The sequence below is a fragment of the Megalobrama amblycephala genome, linkage group LG15 (assembly GCF_018812025.1).
Source record: "Megalobrama amblycephala isolate DHTTF-2021 linkage group LG15, ASM1881202v1, whole genome shotgun sequence".
Lineage (NCBI taxonomy): Eukaryota > Metazoa > Chordata > Actinopteri > Cypriniformes > Xenocyprididae > Megalobrama > Megalobrama amblycephala.
Window position 1 is genome coordinate 27,539,829 of NC_063058.1, and position 22,518 is coordinate 27,562,346.

At 36.5% G+C, this 22,518-nt stretch overlaps 1 protein-coding gene across 1 annotated transcript in view; it reads left to right on the plus strand.

Moving 5' to 3' along the window:
- The first annotated feature begins 389 nt into the window (after nt 1-389).
- The window catches only part of LOC125247028 (mucin-2-like), a 33,774-nt gene continuing 11,645 nt past the window's right edge, over nt 390-22,518 (plus strand). The window contains 27 exon segments of the mRNA XM_048158194.1: nt 390-551; nt 1,423-1,684; nt 1,777-1,891; nt 4,141-4,231; nt 4,400-4,521; nt 4,631-4,850; nt 5,377-5,502; nt 5,972-6,086; nt 6,172-6,310; nt 6,445-6,558; nt 6,720-6,786; nt 6,887-7,024; nt 7,121-7,285; nt 7,548-7,642; nt 7,753-7,879; nt 8,726-8,981; nt 9,068-9,120; nt 9,239-9,339; nt 9,426-9,577; nt 10,492-10,630; nt 10,743-10,847; nt 11,225-11,404; nt 11,535-11,774; nt 11,873-12,029; nt 12,279-12,407; nt 21,426-21,901; nt 21,904-22,470. Of these exon segments, the coding sequence (XP_048014151.1) occupies nt 479-551; nt 1,423-1,684; nt 1,777-1,891; nt 4,141-4,231; nt 4,400-4,521; nt 4,631-4,850; nt 5,377-5,502; nt 5,972-6,086; nt 6,172-6,310; nt 6,445-6,558; nt 6,720-6,786; nt 6,887-7,024; nt 7,121-7,285; nt 7,548-7,642; nt 7,753-7,879; nt 8,726-8,981; nt 9,068-9,120; nt 9,239-9,339; nt 9,426-9,577; nt 10,492-10,630; nt 10,743-10,847; nt 11,225-11,404; nt 11,535-11,774; nt 11,873-12,029; nt 12,279-12,407; nt 21,426-21,901; nt 21,904-22,470 (4,524 nt within the window). The 5' untranslated portion in view covers nt 390-478.

The following is a 22,518-nucleotide window of genomic DNA, read 5'->3' on the forward strand; positions in this document are numbered from 1 at the left end:
TTCCTACTCATATGTCTACAAAGAAACTCAGGACACTAACGACTTATAATTATTTACACAAGACACTGTTTTAACCATCAGTCTTCATTTCATTCACCAAACTGGCTAAATTCATCATGTGCTGTATATTTATTTTGCAGGTTTTAGTAGTGAATGTTATTTTTACTAATCCTCCTCATACATGTAAACAGAAACTGTAAATTATTCACACCCTGCCGTAAATATAAAATTCATTAAATATATTTTAACAAACCATTCATCAAACTTTGTTCAGAGGAACTGCCGCCCTCACAAACACACACACATACATGCCATCACTGGACCTTTGTAATACCAGGTCAGCGTCACATATGAAGGCTGACAGACCCTCCCTGTAGGGTGGGGTGAGAAAGGTGAATGAGAAATGATATAAAAGGGGGTATGCAAAGAAATCCATCAGTACTGAAGCTCTACCTGTAGACCTCTCTCACCTCCCATCATGGAGTGGAGAACATCTACATACTGCATACTGCTTCTGGCGCTTATCGGCATTCAGGTGGATTCAAAGAACGGTAAGAGTTAACTATTTTTGGCAGTGTCTCCTTATTTTATTTTAGTTTATTATTTTATTTTATTATTTTTTATAATATAAAAAAATGGTTTAAATGTATATATTTATGTTACTGCAACTAAACAACAATCAGAAATTATTTAATTCATTCAGGTTCATTCAAATAAAGGTAAGAGCTAACCATTAGTGTTAACACCAATACATCTCATTTTATTTTATTTTATTTGTATGAATTTAATAGTTACTGTAACTAAACAACAATCAGAAATGACTTAAATAAACAAATGAAATAATTTTGAGTTACCATTTGGTGTCCCCTTAATAAGACTTCTTCATTTTAATGAATTAAGTAATATTGACAACTAATATACTATTTGGAAGCTTATATACTCAAGATCCAATATCCTAAATGTGTTTAAAAATAAGAAAAATAATTTTGCACAAAAATTTCAGATGCACAATATACTTTTTTTTTTAATCATGTTTCCAGAGGATTGTGATTTTGACCATGGCATTGGTGGTAAAATATCTATAGATATCTAGATAGCATGATGTTGTGGTTGGAGACAGCATCTGCATCATCTGGAAAAAAAACAGGAACCAACCACCTGAAAACACTTGTGAACTTCATAGTTTCATCATTTGAACCTGATACTATCAGATCCATTGATGACTTGCTTTAGAAGTTACTAAATATTGTCTGTTTTGAAAAATGTCAAAAAGTTCATTTACTTTCCTTCATGATAACTCGAAGTTTAGCTTGATTGTAATTTTGTAACGTTTGTAATGCCACTTACATCATTTCTCTTTATCTCAATATTAAAAACTCACATTTCTTTGAATTGCAAATTTTTTTCTCTCTTTTTTTGCAGTCTCTCCCAGTAACCATGTCAACAACATCTGCAGCATGTGGGGAAACTTCCACTTCAAGACATTCGATGGGGACGTTTATCAGTTCCCAGGCACGTGCGAGTATAACCTGGTGTCTGACTGCCAAAGCCTCATTCGCCAGTTCTCGGTTCATGTGAAGAGAACTGAACACACCAATGGCCCAAAGATCAGCAGGGTGTCAGTTAGTATCAATGACATTGCCGTTGAGTTGACCGAGAACCAGGTTGTGATCAACGGACAAAAGTAAGATTCTGCAGAACTGAAGTGCTAATTTGCTCCCAAAGAAATGTTTTCTGATCGATCAATTTTTCATTTTAATCTTTTCTCTTATTCAGAGTAACACTGCCTGTGCATGTCTCAGGGATCCTTGTGGAAGAAAACACAATTTACACTAAGCTCTATTCCAAAATGGGCATCACTGTCACATGGAACAAAGAGGATGCAGTTATGGTGAGGCTATGTGGCTCGTTATGAGTTTAACTATTTAACTATAGATTTTCATATGGATATCAATCTGATTTAAGTTTCACAAACCTAACTACACTAAACTTGCTTCAAAACTGTAACTTGAGTTTATTTTGAACGATTGATGAATTACAATATGGGTAATCTATTATTGAATCAGACACTGCTGCTGTATGTTTCTGATTCACTAAAAAGAACTGGCTTGTATGAGTCATTTGTTACAGTTTTTGCTGCGTCTCATTTCGGAGGCTGCGTCCTTCAAAGGTCGCATTTGAAGGCTGCATACGTCATCGAGGCGGTAACCATTGTTTGGTTTGGTAACCATTACTGGTACCAAAGTAACCATTACATTGCAAAGTAGGAAAGCATTTTCAGTATTTTAAACCTCACGAGGAATAAAAGTCGATTTTATTAAAGTTACTTTTCTTGAATAAGACCTTGATGATGTATGCAGCCTTCAAATGCTACCTACGGAGGATACAGCCTCCGAAATGAAACGCAGCTACCACTATGTTTTTGATTCACTAAAAAGAACCAACTCGTATGAATCATTTAAAAGTGAGTCAGACTGCACTGTTAAAGGGTTAGTTCACCCAAAAATGAAAATTATGTCATTTATTAGCCTACTTACCCTCATGCCGTTCCACACCCGTAAAACCTCCGTTAATCTTCGGAACACAAATTAAGATATTTTAGTTGAAATCCAATGGCTCCATGAGGCCTTAAGAGGGAGCAATGACACTTCTTTTCTCAAGATCCATAAAGGTACTAAAAACATATTTAAATCTTAATTTAAATATTGTAGTCTAACTCACTATCAAATGACTCATATGAGTCGGTTCTTTTTAGTGAATCAAAAACATACAGCATTAAAGAGTTAGTTCACCCAAAAATTAAAATTCTGTCATTTATTACTCACCCTCATGCCGTTCCACACCCGTAAGACCTTCGTTAATCTTCGGAACACAAATTAAGATATTTTAGTTGAAATCCGATGGCTCTGTGAAGCCTCCATAGGGAGCAATATGACACTTCCTCTCTCAAGATCCATAAAGGTACTAAAAACATATTTAAATCGGTTCATGTGAGTACAGTGGTTCAATATATTATAAAGCGACGAGAATATTTTGGTGCGCCCAAAAAACCAAAATAATGACTTATTTAGTGATGTATCCTTAGCCATAACGTTAGATGTATATCTATGTCCTTAGTTGCCTTTGATATCCCACAATCCTGTGCTTTCCCTTCTGTGACAGTTGAGCTAGAAAAATAAAGATGGCTTCCGAAAGTTGCGTTTGCTGCTCATTTTGTGTATAAATGTACGATTTTGACCAACATATTTAAATTTTGATATCATTTCTATCGAGAAATTATTACTGTAATAATTAAATATTTGTTTAGTTCTCACCAAAGCTCGCGCTATATTGCTCTATATATTAAACTGTTACACTGCCTCAGAAGTCTAAACTAAAAAGGACCGGCACATATGAGCCGTTTGTTAGTTAGCCAATTAAAACGACGGCAGACATGGTTGGTAAAACTTATACTTTGAGAGCATGCTGTAGACGGCTTTTTTTTTTGTATTCTGAAATAGACAAAATGTAAATGGAGCGTACGTGTGGTTTGTGAGGCATTACATTTGATGTTTATAATCATGTTTCATACTTAAATATTCTAAAAATACAGCTTTTGCTTTAGTAAATTGTTATTCATAAAGCACTTTTTTGAGTATTTTGGGAAGCATAACTTATTAAACAACATGACAGTGTTTAACTGAGGTGAAACTAGTTTACGCCTCGGAAACCAGTAGCAGACTTTTCAAGGAATTAACCAGAAAATGATTTAGCATATTGTGCAAACAGTGCAACTTGAAGTGAAATAGCAATTTTCTGTTAGGCCTACATTGAAATATCTGCAATTGTATGCTTATGAACATGCAATGGTTATTCAAAACAGTGAATTTCAGTCTGCAGATGATATTCACTGGTGTTTACTGACAAAAAAGTGTACTGTGAAAATATATATGGTAATAATATTACCCGATCATTATACCATGTTACTGGTTCCAATGGCTTGCACTGGCCTTTTCCCTCAAGAATTCAAGTGATGTCTATTCCATATTCCAGTTTTGTCCTTGCTTTGATCAATTATCATTAGAACTGACTTAATGTCAAATGGCCAAAAATACAAAGTCAAATGATCTAACCAAGAAGTTTTGTTTGGTTCTGTGTTAGGTGGAACTGGACTCCAAATATTCCAATCGCACTTGTGGACTGTGTGGTGATTTTAATGGAGTTCCAGTTTATAGTGAGTTCATTGAATCCGGTAAGTTACTTTTACAGACTTTGATTTCTACAGACTTTGATTTTGATTTCTTACTTTACTGAATTTAGTCATTATTGTCAGTTATGAACAGTAATGATTAATCCTCATATCCAAGAGGTTTAAGAATATCAGAGAAGATCAAGTGTGTCTGTATCTTATTTAATACAGGACGGAAGGTTGGCTATACTGAGTTTGGAAATAAGCACAGAGTTCCCAACCCAACACATGACTGCGAAGATCCTTTTGAAAACATCGATGAGCAAAATGAGGTGGATCAATGTGAAAAATATGTAAGTTACAGAAAAACGTTTTAATTGTCACAACATCAACTGCAAGAATTCCAGTTTTGTTAATACAGACTATTGAGGTTCAAGATGTCCCATGTCCTTTTCACAACAGCGGGCAGATTGTGCAGACCTTTTGGAGGAGGAAAAGTGGTCTTCTTGTAGCTGGGTTTTGAACACTGAGCCATATATCAAGGCCTGTACAAATGATATCTGTTCGCGTGAACCTGAAGACGAAGACACCACCGCACTTTGTGCAACTTTGTCTGAATATTCACGTCAGTGTTCGCACGCTGGAGGAACTCCACCGACCTGGAGAACAGCAAAATTCTGTGGTAAGAACTACCATAGTGGTAGAAATTACAGGATTGTTCTATCTTGAGCTTTTTTTTTGCTTTGTATCCTTTTGTATATAATTCATTAATTATGTTTACACAGCTACAGTAAGAGAGATCCAGGCAATTTTCCTCTTCAAATTAATATTTAAAAAAGAATACAGACACATCCAAAGATGGAAAAAATAGAATAAAATTTCTGAAATTTTTTTGTTATAAAAATGTTTTTTGGCTTCTTTCTAAAGTTTTTTTTTTTTTCCAGTTTCCCAGACAGGGTTTAGATTAAACTAGGATTTATCCTTAGTTCAATTAGGACATTTAAGTAACTTTTATAAACATGCCTTAGAAAAAAACATTACTGATGTGCATCTTGAGACAAAACAATGGCTCTAACATATTTTAAGATATGTCAGTGCAAGTTGCTTTCAGTTAAAACAGCTCAAACATGCCTTTTAGTCTGGGACTATCTTAAGTCTTGTCTGTGAAACCGGGATTAAGTCTCTGTATGATTTGTATTCCCATGCAGCTGTCACATGCCCCTACAATATGGTACATTCTGAAAGCGGCTCCCCCTGTATGGACACATGCTTACACAGAGACACAAACACACTGTGTGAGGAACACAACATCGATGGCTGCTTCTGCCCACCAGGTCAGTACTTGTATAATAAAAATACGCAGTATTTATTAATGCCGTTCAAAAGTTTGGGGTCAATTTGTGGAGAATTTTGTACTTTTATTCAACAAAGATGCATTCAATTATATAAAATATATTTCTGTTCTTTTGAACTTTCTATTAATCAAAGAATCCTGAAAAAAAAATGTATCACGGTTTATATAAAAATATGAAGCAGCACAACTGTTTTAAGCATTTATAATAAGAAATGTTTCTTGAGCAGCAAATCAGCATATTAGAATGATTTCTGAAGGATCATGTGACACTGAAGACTGGAGTAATTTCATAATATTACTGTTTTTACTGTATTTTTGATTAAATAAAGTAGCCTTGGTGAGCACTTTCAAAAACATTTAAAAAATCTTTCTGAACCCAAAACTTTTGAATGGTAATTTTTTTTTTTTTTCTTAATAAATTTGATATTAATGCAGTGTCTTTGTTATAGGAACTGTGTTTGATGACATCTCAAACACAGGCTGCATCCCAGCAGAAAAGTGTCAGTGCAAGCATGACCGTGTCTACAACACAGGAGAGGTTCTTCGCAAAGATGAGGAAGAATGGTAACTAAATTAATTATATTAAATGCATATGCCTGACTAACCTGTTGTTTACTGTGTTTGTTTGTAATTGTATTGTGTAATTCAGTATATGTGAGGAGGGAAAGTGGATCTGTGAGAGTATTCCTGGCCCTGGCCTGTGCGCAATAGAGGAAGGATCTCACTTCACCACTTACGATGGGAAAGATTTCACTTTCCATGGAGACTGCAACTATGTGCTCTCAAAAGTAAGCATGTTGTCGTCACTAATTAGATCTTCTGTAGTTGCTAAGACATATGAGCTTGGATTTGTTTTTCTTGTATCCATTAGAAATATGTGAAATACTTATAAATGTTAACTATTGCATTTGTGTTTTTGTAGGACTGTGATGAGTCCAAGTTCATCATATTGGGTCAGATTGTTCCTTGTTTTACTCATGAAACGGACACCTGTTTGAAATCTGTTGTGGTGCTGTTTGACAACGACAAGAAAAATGTGTGTATAATGCTCCACTTCCTCAACAACTACAACACAAAAGACTTGTATATTTGGCTTTTCTAGCAAACAGGTCCTTTTAGTTGAATATTGACTGATTCATTTAAACAGAAATGTAGCTTGTGCAAAATAAAACTATGATGGTGTGCTTTCTTCTTCAGCCTCTGATTATTAAAGCTGATGGGACGGTACAACACAATGCAGAAGTTTCACTTCCTTACATGACAGGTGAGGAAGAAGAAGCTCTTTACTTTGTTTCTCTGCTTTAAACCTTGTGTGCTAGAGATATATGAAATGTTTTGCAAACTCTTTGACTCTTTTCTCCCAGCTGACTTCACAGTGTTCATGCCGTCATCGTTTCACATCATGCTTCAGACCTCCTTTGGGCTGCAGGTGCAGGTACAGCTGGTGCCTCTTATGCAGGTGTACATCACTGTGGACCAAAGCTTCCAGGGCAAGACTTGTGGTGAGACTTCTGTCTTTAAAAGCAAGAAAAAACATCTGAATTAAGAAGTGAATCCATCATGATGGCCAATGATGTGCCATTTGTGTGCTTGCACAGGTCTCTGTGGAAATTTTAATAAAGTGCTGTCTGATGACCTGAAGACTCCTCAGGGAGTGGTGGAGGGTACAGCGGCTTCCTTCGCTAATGCCTGGAAGGCCCTTTCCAACTGTCCCGACCGCACTGAGAGGATGGATGACCCCTGTTCCTACAGCAGTGACAGCGGTGAGAGACTTTTTGCATCCAAAACCAGTATGAAGTCAGATTGGACAGTTTTCAATTTCATGTTTGTAATGTTTTATACATGTATGGAAGGGATTGAAGGTGCACAAGAGCTCCACTGTTCATTTACTTATACACACTTCCAAAACTGTTGTATCTGCAAGTATTGCCACATAACATAGGTGCAACTTTTAAGTTAATATATATGCATTTTGTTGTTAAGTAAAAGTTTTGTATAAAATACCATATTTTATGATGCCTTTAGAGCACTTTGCCGAGCACTGGTGTTCCAAGATGAAGGACAAGGAGAGCCTCTTTGCTAAATGTCACAGCACTGTCAATCCAGACAGCTACTACAAAGTATGACCTGAAACAGGGAACCTTGAGAACTGTAACATTTTCCATGTTTTAATGAATGTTACCCAACCTCCCACAATAAGCAGTGATACAACATGTTTATGTGCTTTCAGAGATGCAAATACTCCAGCTGTACCTGTGAGAAGAGCGAGGACTGTCTGTGTACGGTGTTCTCCTCATACGCCCGAGCCTGTGCGGCTAAAGGAATATTCCTCCAAGGCTGGAGAGATATTGTGTGTGGTAAGAAGGATGAAAGCTGTTAATTTGGCAGACAGATGGATGGGCAAGGAGTTTTCAAACCAGGTTGTCACTAGGGGGTCGGTGGAAATTTTCAATTTTCAAATGTCAAAAGTGCATTTAAAAAGTAAAAACATTTTATAATTCTGTCATTCTGCTTTCTAAAGTCTGAAGATTATTGTGATTTATTTAAGGCCAATTCACATTGAGATGCACCGACAGACGTCAACAGACACTTTCGTCGAGTTGTCAGATGTGTTTGCCGTTAGTCGGCTCTTGTTTTCACCGATTTAATCGTTATGACGCCGTTGGTTTAGCTTCTGTCAGTGCAGTGTTAACTGCCCTTTAGTTGACAACACTAGTTTTTCACACTAGCAAAGAAATGCAAATAATTTTGTCAAGAAAAAAAAATGTTCATCTCTCATTCCTTGCAGTGTACAATAGTTTATTGTTGTTTTACATATTTCTTGGGAGTTTTTCCTTGGCACTATTCTCTGTAAAACTGCTTTAAAGCATATGAAATTATGATAAAATTAATAAATTATGTTTACATCTAACATTAAAAGTAAAGTAAATATATTCCAGATACTATTTTTATAATAATTTATTTGGTTTAGTTTTAATACAATGATAATATTAAAGTTGATTATTTAATTTTGAAAACAACATGGCTTAATAATATAATGCTCACCATTTTTCACATAATATATAAACTTTATAGTTTAGGAAGGGCATCCTTGGCATCAAAAAGTTTGAAAACCCCTTATTTAGACTAGAAGATTAGAAGAATGCTTGTCATTTTTCTCCATGCACTTTTACAACACCTTCCTTTCAAACTTATCCCTACAGAGAAGTATACAGAGAATTGCCCGGCCTCTCAGAAATACTCCTATCAGCTGCAGAGCTGCCAGCGTACCTGTCTTTCTCTCGCCTCTGAGCGCCAAAGCTGCAGCATTCACTTTGTGCCCGTTGATGGATGCGCATGTCCAGAAGGACTCTACCAGGATGAGAATGAACTGTGTGTACCTATGGAAAAATGTCCATGTTATCACAATGGACAAAAAATCCATCCCGGCAAGTCTGTCACCATTAGGGATGAACACTGGTAAGTGGATGATAATATTAATATTAGTGCATTAGTTATGCAAACTATGAATTTATTAGACAGTTTGATCTTATTTCTCTGTCCAGTGTTTGCATGAATGGAAAGTTCCACTGTCGTTCCTGGAAAACCCGAATTCTGGGTATGAAAAATTACTTTCATCTACTGCATAGGTTAAATCAGAATGCTTTTGGTTTTTAAATATGATTATATAAAAAGTACATGAATGGTGGAGCATCTGCATCTGATATCTTTCGCAGGATGTTCCTCTCCAAAGGTTTTCTTCAACTGCAGTACAGCAGGCCCAGATGAACATGGATTGGAGTGTGCACAGACTTGTACGCAACAGGAAGTTGACTGTGTGAGTCCATAGTTTTTTCTTTCTCAAAGTCTATAGCTTGATTTTGCTGGTGGTCTTATTTTTGTGTTTTCTTCCCTTCTTCCCAGTTCTCGGTGGACTGTCAATCTGGCTGCCAGTGTCCTTTAGGTCTATTGGATGATGGCAGAGGACACTGCGTTAAACCGGATAACTGCCCATGTAAACATGATGGACAGTTTTATGCACCAGGATCTGAGATAACCATAGATTGCAATAAATGGTGAGCAAAGCCAGTGTTATTTTAATATCATTGATATACTATTATATTTTTTATAATATTTTGAATTAGTTTTCTTTTTATATATTTTCAATTTTCAGCAATTTAGTCATTTTTGGGGTTGTGTTTTTTGCATTTTAGTAGTTTTCATTTATCTATATAGTTTTTACTCAATTTTATTTCAATTTTAGTTATTTTAGCACTATTAAAGCAGAACTAAGTAACTTTTTTTACCTTCATAAATAGTTTTCTAAGTCCTTACGATGGTTAATTGACTTGTAGTGGTGTGTTTGAGGCGAGCACTAACCCCCTCTGGCACGTCTACGCCAGAATACAGCACTTGCAACTTGAGCTGCACCGACCCGAAACAATCTCGCCTCATGTTCACGTTCACGCGAGAGTGACAAAATGCTTTACGGTAATTCAAAAACAATGTATATTATGACTTTATAAGACAATTTCGAAAATTACCCACCTCCATCGAGTGTACTGTATTTGCAAATTACCCACCTCCTCTTTCTTGTACTGTATTTGCAAAACTACTGCACTGGTGAGCGTTGTAGTCGTTGTAGTCCAGAGCTGCGCTTGGAGTATTTACGACAGTGTGATTCACTGAAGGAAACTGTAGGGGGAGCTTTGCAAATCTTACTGAGTTCCACTTTAAATTAGCCCTAAGTTAAACTATACAAAATTAGAAATGTTTTTTCATATATTTTATATTTCTATTTATTTTTTTAGTTAACAATAATAACCCTGTGTAAAAAAAAAAACAGCTATTACCATTGCCACATTGAAGTTGAATTGCTATAAAAAAAATCTGAACAATGAGTAAATACACTAATTAGCTTTTTATGATCTATAGTATTATACTGTAGAATGAGAGTTTTTAAAATTTAAGTCTACCTCTATATTTACAGCACTTGTCGACGGGGAAAATGGAAATGTACACATTATAAGTGTCCAGGCATATGCACCATATATGGCAGTGGACATTATATAACTTTTGATCAGCAAAGATTTGGCTTCAGCGGAGACTGCAGTTATATTGCTGCTCAGGTATGAGCTGTGGGTAGACACAACAGCATTTGATTAGATATTTCATGAAAATAAAGTTACAAATAAACCTCTTCCTTCCAGAGGCAAAAGGTCATGCTCTTTTATTTTACAGAATAATTGTGGAAATAAAACTGGCAATTTTCACGTGATCACCGAGAATATGCCTTGTGGAACAACAGGAACTACATGTTCAAAGGCTGTAGGGATACTTTTGGGGGTAAGTTTTGTAGGTCTCAAGCTCATTTAGAGTAAAATAAAAGATGTTTCTAAAGGGTTGTGAAATACTAAAGGAAGCTGTACAGCATGTAAACACTGTTACATATGGTATAACACAATGATAGTGCTCATAATTTTTTCATTTAAAAGACCAGTAAAGGATTTTTTCTGTATTTTCTTCAACATTTGAAAGAGATATCGAATGATTATCAGTCACCCGATGCAATATTTGTATTGAGAACTGACCTGTGCTGAAATTGGGTTTGGGTTTCATGACTCTTTAATATTATATGTCATGCAGTATAATTTTAGTTTTTTCTTTTAGTTTTCAATTTTATTTATTTTTTATAACAACTTCTCTTGCCCACTTACACACAGAGGACTTGGCTGCTGCTTTCTGATGGGACTGTAAAAGCCACTGATACTGGAAGTGGTCCAAAGATCAAGTACAATGAGAGACACATCGGAATGTACCTTGTCATTGATGCTAACATCGGACTGACAATTTTTTGGGACCGCAAAACCACCGTCCGCATCATTCTGCAACCTCAACACATGGTCAGTTGAAGTCATGAAACATGATCGGCAGTTTTTCATGTTTTGCGCTAACATTTCCAGACAATTTACAATAGTCCCTCAATTTAATTTATTTGTAGTCCAACCTCTTTGCTTTGTTAAATTTTCACAGGGAGACGTTTGTGGCTTGTGTGGAAATTTCAATGGAAATGGAAAAGATGACTTCACGACTCAGGGAAATTTGCCAACTACAAATGTATTGGAGTTTGTGGATAGCTGGAAAGTGTTAAGCACCTGCCCTGATGCAAAACCAGACTTTAACCCGTGCCTTGAGACCCCCAATCGAGAGACATGGGCAAAAATACAATGTAGCATCATAAAAGAAGAAACATTCAAAGACTGCCATAACAAGGTACAGATGGAAAGCATTTTGTGTCAATAAATTGAAGTTTCCTGTAACGTGGTATACAAGAATCCAACATTTAAGGTGGGAAATGGATGTTTCCACAGGTGGATCCAAACCCATATTATGAAAACTGTGTGAGGGACACATGCTCATGTGACACAGGTGGAGATTGTGAGTGCTTCTGTACTGCTGTGGCAGCTTACGCTCAAGCCTGCAATGATGCGGGTGTTTGTGTCGCTTGGAGAACACCTGAGATCTGCCGTAAGCATCTTTAATTCTATTGCACATTTTAAATCTGTAACCTTTGAATGCGATATTCATGCAGATTCTGAATCTGTGGATTCAGTATCTTCAGCCATTGTGCTGGAGAAAAAGAGATGAATGAATTGATTGTCTAATTTGATCAATGCTTAAAGTGTTTTCTTTCTTTCAATAATATACTGTAGTTACATTGCATTTCATTTAGTTTGTTTGTACACATTTATACTTATATTCATGTTTCTCTGTCAGCTGTGTACTGTGACTTCTACAATGAACATGGAGAATGCACATGGCACTACAGTCCTTGTCATACACCTTGCTACAAAACCTGTCTCAACCCTGATGGTATCTGCAATACCACTTTACCCAACCTAGAAGGTGAGTACACACTGTTTTGTATTTTTGAAGACTAAGTGTTCCCGGACTCCACATTCCCTCCCCTTTCCCCCACATTTCCAGCCCTGGTAACAAGTTAAGAATGCTTTTTTTTTTTTGGATGATTATTTATCAAACGTTTTCACAGTAATCTTAAAGGTGCCCTAGAACCCTTTTTCACAAGATGTAATATAAGTCTAAGGTGTCCCCTGAATGTGTCTGTGAAGTTTCAGCTCAAAATACCCCATAGATTTTTTATTATTCAATTTTTTATCTGTCTATTTTGGGGCATAATTAGAAATGCGCCGTTTCTGTGCGTATCCCCTTTAAATGCTTGCGCTCCCCGCCCCCAAACTCACGACTCTATAATACATTGCATAAACAAAGTTCACACAGCTAATATAACCCTCAAAATGGCTCTTTACAAAGTGTTCGTCAAGCAGCATCAGATCATGTAAGTATAGTATTTATTTGGATGTTTTTTGATTCGGAATGAGTTTGATAGTAGCTAGGCTGCGGCTAACGGGGCTAAAGCTAACATTACACACTGTTGGAGAGATTTATAAAGAATGAAGTTGTGTTTATGAATTATACAGACTTTATATAGTAGACGTTGTAGACTTTATAAGTGTTTTAACATGGCTCTGGTAAGAAACAATGGTAACTTTAACCACATTTAACAGTATATTAGCAACGTGCTAATGAAATTTTTAGAAAGACAATTTACAAATATTACTACAAATATCATGATATCATGGATCATGTCAGTTATTATTGCTCCATCTGCCATTTTTCGCTATTGTCCTTGCTTGCTTACCTGCATAAAGTCCGTTGATTCGGCTGTGCAGCTCTAGACGTTAATACTGGCTTGTCTAACGCCTTGAACATGGGCTGGTATACACTGTTAGACCTTGCCGGGCTTTTTTACAGTAAAATACTGGCAACACCGTTGCCAGTAATTTACTGTTGATTGTACAGTTATTTACTGTAAACTACAGTATGTTACTGTAAAGATATCATGCACTAAATTAAAACTCGTGTTACTTCATTTCATTTGCAGAAACTAACTGCCTCAAATTGTCAGACTGTCATTTAAATTTACAAACTAAGTTTTATTATATGCTAATAATATGAACATATCATTATGATGAACTTATTTCTTTAGAATTCAATAAAAACATTTTAAATAAAAAGACTGTCACTGCACCAGCAACTACACAGTCACCATCTGTTAAATAAAACAACATGCAGCATATCACCAATGTCTCTAGATCTTCTCCTGAACCTAAGCACAGGCTCTACTCTTCAGCACAATGGTGATCCGCAAAACTCAATTTTACAGTAAACTGTTTTTTAACTAACAGTTTGTAACTGTTAAAATACATTTTGTGGGTGTGTCTTTTTATCTTACACCTTTAACCCTTTCAACCCCACAGGAACATCCTCTAGTGTCCACACTACAGAGTAAAAGTAACAATGATGCTATGTTGCAGTGAGATAAGTTAATATTTAAGTGATGATTGAACATTAATGCTGAACACCTGCTGTTAACAAGCAGAACCCCTGAAAAGAGGAACAAGAATGGAATAAATACGAACAGAAACTACAACTACGAGCAGAACTACAACTGTCTTCCAGCCATTACACATTATTACACTTATTACTGACCAGATTAACTTTATTTCTACAAAAGAAATCTTATTGAGAATTAACAGAAGTTTAGATGTTGATATTTTGGTGAAAATGTTTGGTTTGATGTTACCATTGAGGAGATCAGTGTTTGCTTTAGTTGAGCTCTTTACCCATGACTTTTTAATACATCAGTTTTTTTTCTCTCTGGCTGTTTAAATTATTCATATAATTATGGCAGAATCAAATATAAAGAAAAAAATGTTTTTGAGTGCTGATAGTTAAGTTTTGGCAAAGACATAACCTCACATAGTCTTTTGGTTCACTGGTTTCATACTGTGTTTTGTTCATTGTTACATTATTAACAGACATTTTTCATTATTGCCACTGTGAAACTACAGCAAGAGTTCCAACTACAACCAGCTAAAAAGAGTTTATTTTTAAATGCCATGCACTAAAAACAGCTGCAGCATTATTTACACACACAGATATCAAAAATCAGCACATCAATCTCAACAATGGTGGCAATAAAGCTGCATAATTTATTCATTCTGCAGTGCATGCTGGGAGTTTTGTACTATGCTGGCATCCAGCATGCATTGCAACATTAAACTTTTGGATGTCACCATTGTTGAGATTCATATTCTGATTGTTGATGTCTCTGCTGTCCAAGTTATGCAGGAGCTCAAAATATTTTATGCATTATAAGACTTATATATTCTACTAAATATTACTGAATACATTTCTCCTATATGATTACTGAAACGTCGCTGGTTCTTATGCTGTTGTCACAGATATAGTACAATTAATAAAGATAAAATATCCATTAAATCAAAGACTAGACACAGAAAGAGATCAGTGAATTAGACAAGTGTAAGATGATTACAGAATCATCACAACAGCCAAAACACCTGATCTACTTTATGTTGGCCTTTTCTTGCCATAACAAATGTGTTTTATAAACACTCAGTTACAGCAGCCAGAGAAAGCTAATGTGAAAGAGTCAAGAGCCCAACTAAAGCAGACACTTGTCACCACGATGGTGACTGCAAACTTCAATACATTTTTATTTTCAATAAAACATCAACATCCATATCTGTTAATTCCCAACAAGAACTTCTTTACGTGTATGAAAGAAATAATGTCAAACTGGTTTGAGAATGAAGTCAGTTGTAGTTCTTGTGTTTCTGCTCGTGTCATTTTTCTGGTCTTGTTTCTCTGTCCTTCAGTGATTCTGCTTATCAGGTGTTCATCAGTGTCTGAATTCACTCACTTCTTTTCATTCACTCTGTCAAGTGGACTATATAGTGAACTAATGTAGGGAATAATGAATGAGGGTATATGGTGTGATTTAGAACACAGCCTCTGAGTGTCGACTTTGAGCATTGTTAACTAACAGTATATTCCTGTAGGCTATTTTCTTGAAGATGACAAATATTACCCAGAATGCAATGTTTTCTACAGTATATTACTGTTTTAATGGAAAATGGTTTGTTACTGTCAGAATTTGGCCATTTTTCTACAGCAAGGTCTAACAGTGTATGCTAAAGTTGGTGGCGAACATATTAATGATCCAGGCTGTTGCGTCACAGTCGGTGTTATGTTGAGATTCGCATGTTCTTCAGAGGTCTTTTGCAAAAATCAAATTTACATAAGAAGGAGGAAACAATGGTGTTTGAGACTCACTGTATGTCATTTCCATGTACAGAACTCTAATTATTTTTATTTTTGTTTTAATCACACTTTATTCTATTCCACCAAATGGAAAAACAATAAAACCAAAATGGATAAATGGCTTGAATATTCGATCTCTACATGGGAGGGAATAAAACGCCCCTTTCCGCTGATTGGTCAACCAAAGATCAAGCAGCGCCATCAGTTCTTGCTCTCCAGAATCAGCTCCGCGCATTGCGCAACAGAATAGTAGCTATATCCGATACATTTGTATGGATTATTACAGAGTTTATTGCAACTGCGTTTAATCTCATTCTCATCAAACAGCCAGACTAATAAATGGCTTGACACAACCCGTACCAGGGCAGAGCCTAGACAGAGCTTTCTTCTACATTCGCGTGCCGTGAAATATTAAAAAATATGAAAAATTTAATTTATCTTGGCATAGTCAAATAACAAGAGTTCAGTACATGGAAATGACATACAGTGAGTCTCAAACTCCATTGTTTCCTCCTTCTTATATAAATCTCATTTGTTTAAAAGACCTCCGAAGAACAGGCAAATCTCAACATAACACCGACTGTTACGTAACCCAATATTTGCATATGCCAGCCCATGTTCCCAACATTATGAAAGGCATTAGACAAGGACAGCCAGAAACGTCTGGATCTGCACAGGTGAATCAACAGACTAGGTAAGCAAGCAAGAACAATAGCGAAAAATGGCAGATGGAGCAATAATAACTGACATGATCCATGATATCATGATATTTTTAGTGATATTTGTGAATTGTCTTTATAAATGTTTCGTTAGCATGTTGCTAATGTACTGTTAAATGTGGTTAAAGTTACCATCGTTTATTACTGTATTCACGGAGACAAGAGCCGTCGCTATTTTCATTATTAAACACTTGCAGTCTGTATAATGCATAAACACAACTTCATTCTTTATAAATCTCTCCAACAGTGTAGCATTAGTGTAGCACTCAAATTCATTCAGAATCAAATGTAAACATCCAAATAAATACAATACTCACATAATCCGATGTATGCATGCCGCATGCATGACGAACACTTTGTAAAGATCCATTTGAGGGTTATATTAGCTGTGTAAACTTTGTTTATGCACTGTTCAAGGCAAGCGCGAGCTCCGTGGGCGTGGAGCACGAGAATTAAAGGGCCAGTAGCCCTGAATCAGCTCATTTATAATAATGAAACGCCCCTTTCTGCTGATTGGTCAACCAAACATTAAACTGTGCCGTCATCAGTTCTTCCGCAGTTCAGGAAGTGACCAATCAGCGGAAAGGGGCGTTTCATTCCCGCCCACATGTTGAGATCAAATATTCAAGTTGTTTATTCATTTTCTACCCCAGAACGAAAAACCAAAAAAATCAAGCCAAATTCTTGTTTTTCGTTTTGTTTGAAAAAAATGAAAAACGAAAAAGGTGGCGTTTTTCATTTTCTGATTTCATTATTAAATCAAAAAACAAATGACCAAAAGATACACGGACCACGGACCCTTTAATTATACCAATCCTGTTGGCCTAATCTTTCTTTCTCTGTGAGAATATTGTAAAACATTTGAAAAATGTGATTTCATATACAACAGCAACGACCAAGGAGAACAAAATTTCTTTCACACCTCTTTTTTTTTAAAAAACACATTCTACTTGCAAGACAACTCTGCAATCTACAGGGAAAGAAAATATTTGTATGTTAAGCTTTATTATCTGCATAGCAACCCATTACAGGCAATGTTAAAGTTCATTTACTCTTTCATTTATTTGTTCATTTACTCACCCTTTAGCCATCCTAGGTGTGTATGACTTACTTCTTTCAGACAAATACAATCTGAGTTATATTAATAATCACCCTGATGCTCCAAAGCTTTATAATGGCAGTGTATGGAAACCACCTGTTTGAAGCTCTAAAAGACAGATGGATGAGCCCAGAATGTAAATGTGAAGTGCAAGTTTTATATTACGAAATATTGCATTTCTCTATGGACAATTTGGTAGTAGGCAATGTTTATAACAAGCAGTGTTTGAGGGAAATGTGGTTCTTTTTTTATCTTATTTTTAGTACAGTAAGCAAAATTCAGCATTTTTCACGTTAAACATTTTAGAATGTGCCTGTCTGTGTACTCTTATATAAGAATAAGTGTTCACCAGATTTCATCTAGTTCAGTGGTTCTCAACCTTTTTTGGGCCAGCGCCCCCTATCCATTATCCAGGTCCTTTACCGCCCCCCAAACACACACACAAACACAAAAAGGATAAATGTCTTTATTGAAAGTATGCTGATAATTATTCTGTATTAATAATAATAATGTGTATAATTCACATCTGTGTTTTCTTCTTCTTCTTCTTCTTATTATTAGTAATATTAAATCCGTAACTTTTTTGTATTTAAAATGTAGGCTACCAAATTTATATAGGCCTAATCGGTGAGTAGCCAACATCATGAATCCATTTTCCAAACTGTGTTTTTGTCTTATCCTGAATCACTACTACACACCTAATAAGAGTTTATTTTGGGACTATTAGACTGGTTCGAGTCGGCACCGCTGCGGAGTACAGTACCTGCAGTACCAAGACACCTGCAGTTTAGTTTATTTACCACTAGAGCTCCAAAAGTTACGGATTGCAGCTTTCATAATTAAAAAGCATGTCACTGAAAGCCAAATAACAGATTTGATTTGACTGAACAGTGGCAGGCAGACCTTAAGTTGTGCCGGGACAAGCCGAAACCTCCGAAATCTGATCCGGCACCTCATTTGGGGGATCCCCCTCTCATAAGACCAAAAGTGGTCCATGCCGTGTTTTGTGTTTTCCGACACATAGGCCTACGCAACATATAAAGCAGTGGCTGTCAATTTTTTTTTTAAAGAACGAAAATTTTTTAATTGACGCGACCAAACCAAGCATAAGAATACTAAAATATATAATATACATAAAATATATAATATACTTATACAGAACAAGAATAAAAACTTATAAGTAGCTATAAACAAGCCCAAACGAATTAATTTGAGGCGAAACTGAAAGTAAAAACTGGTGTTCTCAAGCAGCCTCTCGTTCGGCACGAATTCAAATGTTTCCATATTAGCAATGTATGTGGATGCTGTACTTTTATTTATTATGTCAAACAGGATTTGTACTTCACTCCCGTTTCAATATCAACGAAAAAAATCATCCTCTTCACATGAGCAAAAAATGTGTTTGTCAGGACCAGTTTCAGCGGTGGTCACGCTGAACGGCACAGATAGGATACTATTGAGTAGGCTATGTAAAATGAGCAGTGTAATTTTTATATGTTTTGGCTGACGGTATTTTATTTTGATAATGAACAGTCTGCCATGTCAAGTTTGCAATGAATAAGTTGAGTGCGCATGCGAGGCGCCGGCGCGATCACTTCAACTGTTTCCTTATACCAGCAGAAACAACTTAAATAGACTTAGGCTACTCCGTAATTTACAGATATGAGTAAGACATTATTCGATACTGCGAAGTTTACTTTTATACACTCACACTAAAAACAGAACATTGTGCTTTTGCAAAATAAAGAAAACAGGATGCGCTTTTTGCCATATCTGTTTCCTTTCCTTGAACTTGTTTGTGGAGCGCCGCGCCTCACAAAAATGAATCAGACTCAGCAGTATATAGGCTACTATTGGGCACAGTTTTTTCTTTCGCTTTGTTAATCAATTAAGTCAAATATATTTTGTGATATAAAGAATACATATAAATTATATAATTACATAAATTATAGACATATAAACTTCAATGACGATGTTTTCTGAAACTTAAGCGTGCACGTCGCATGCTTTGCATTATGAAGGGAATTTGTGACTAAAGAGAGAGCTATTTGTGTTGTCGGATATCGTTTTATTAAAATGCTGTGAGGAGACGCAGAAGAACTGATGAAATACTGGTTAAACGCGTAGCTATATGCCCATACACTGGCAGTCTCCACATGAACGCGGTTGCGCACAAAATACGAGTTTAAACATCTGATTTCTATGTCGAGGGCTTTTTGTCAGACTTTGTTGGGCCTAATGCATAATACCATGGTGTTTTATGCACAAATGGTCACTACACACCATCAGTATGCTAATAAATGGTTTCCATCACCCTAACGCGCATATTATGAATGGAAGAATAGGAATGTAAGATTGTGACACCTTATAAACCGAAAGAATAAGGAATAGCATAAATCAGTTTAATTAAAACATAAAAATGTAAATTAATAAAAGATTTAAAAAAGGACAAATGAGTAGACATTTAAAATGGTTGTGCAATACTTGTTTTATGTTAAATGTTTGATTATTCATGTTAAATGTAAAAATGCTAAATAAAATAGAACAATAAATTAATAAATATAGTAGGCCTATATTAAAAATAAATAGACATGAGACTGTTTATTGACATCTTTAAAACATAGTTAATAAAGACAGCATTTAAAAACAATTTGACAGGTTTTTTTTTTTTATCCATTTGAAAATATAGTTAAAATATGCTATTATAAACTCGTAGGGGCAACAAATCAACTTCCGACTCTCTTCCATGCCACTCAGAGTATGGGCTGTACGGTCATTTCAGTGCTAATGTGTGCACTTCTTTTACAGTCTATGGTGTGCACTTAGGTTTTATTACGCATTTAGGAGAGTATTGCAAGAAGCTGCTTACATTAATCTTACTTTCGAAAAAAATAAATAAATACAATCATGATTTTTCATGAAAAATGATGTTATAATTATAGGCTTAAATACCTTGGTATCAGCTTGTTATCATCAATGGTATAATTAATTCAATTCAAATTTATTTGGTTCGTCATGATTAATTTGTGTCCATAATCAGTAAAATAAAAAATAAAAAAAACTTCTAACAAGAATAAACACATATGAACAATTAGATTAAATTATTATTGTATTATTAATTATTTTTAACTAAATTATCCAAGCAGCGTTTTGCGCTCAGATGTGACGGCGAAATTAGCCTACAGAATATATTTAATGACATTATATATAATGTCATTTTCTCCTTACAGTCTTGCGAGTTAACAATAATGCCCAGTAAATTATTTTGTGAACAAAGAAAGCATTTTGGCATTAGGCATTAAAAATGTAAAAGTTTTACCATTATAAATAGAATTTAGTTTCATTCATTTTAAAATTCGTCACTGGAGTGAATGGGAACATGATTTATTGAAAATATTTGAAAATATAAGTGGTTCTTAAGTCAATACTTTTTTAATGGCTTGTCAACTTTCCATTCCTCCGCTGGTTCAACGCTGGATTCAAGCCACCACCGGATTGCAGCGCGAAACACATTTTTGTGCACGTGAATTCTTGCCAGCGCTTGAGCGCTGGTCTATGACTGGAAAAAATAATCGTTGCAAAAGATACGATACATAGCCTAGCTTACATGTTGCGTTGAACTGGCAGATTTTAGAATGTTGTAGGCAATTCTTTTGCAAGTAATTACAAGTTTAATCTTGTCTTTCCTGGATCTTTGGTGTAAACTCGTGAACGCCCCCCAAGAACACCTGAACGCCCCCCTTTTAAAAATCTTGCTTCAAACGCCCCCTGGGGGGGGCGGTACCGCCCCCGTTGAGAAACACTAATCTAGTTAGATACATTACGGACAATGGCAGTGAAATGATTAGTTTCTAATCCCGGAGGATACTTTTTTTTTCATGATTTCATTTTTTTCCCCAGGATGTTATCCAAAATGTCCAGAGGATAAGCCTATTTATGATGAGCAAAATCAGATCTGTGTGGAGGAATGTACAACACCAGCACCTCCCACACCACCTACCCCCACACCGACAACTACCACAACGTCTACTACAACACCAGTACCTCCCACACCATCTACTACAACACCAGTACCTCCCACACCATCTACTACAACACCAGTACCTCCGACACCATCTACTACAACACCAGTACCTCCCACACCACCTACCCCCACACCGACAACTACCACAACGTCTACTACAACACCAGTACCTCCCACACCATCTACAACAACATCAGTACCTCCCACACCACCTACCCCCACACCGACAACTACCACAACGTCTACTACAACACCAGTACCTCCCACACCATCTACTACAACACCAGTACCTCCCACACCACCTACTCCCACACCGACAACTACCACGTCTACTACAACACCAGTACCTCCCACACATCTACTACAACACCAGTACCTCCCACACCACCTACTCCCACACCGACAACTACCACAACGTCTACTACAACACCAGTACCTCCCACACCGACAACTACCACAACGTCTACTACAACACCAGTACCTCCCACACCATCTACTACAACACCAGTACCTCCCACACCACCTACCCCCACACCAACAACTAGCACAACGTCTACTACAACACCAGTACCTCCCACACCATCTACTACAACACCAGTACCTCCCACACCACCTACCCCCACACCGACAACTACCACAACGTCTACTACAACACCAGTACCTCCCACACCATCTACTACAACACCAGTACCTCCCACACCACCTACCCCCACACCGACAACTACCACGTCTACTACAACACCAGTACCTCCCACACCATCTACTACAACACCAGTACCTCCCACACCACCTACTCCCACGCCGACAACTACCACAACGTCTACTACAACACCAGTACCTCCCACACCACCTACCCCCACACCAACAACTAGCACAACATCTACTACAACACCAGTACCTCCACACATCTACACAACACCAGTACCTCCCACACCATCTACTACAACACCAGTACCTCCCACACCACCT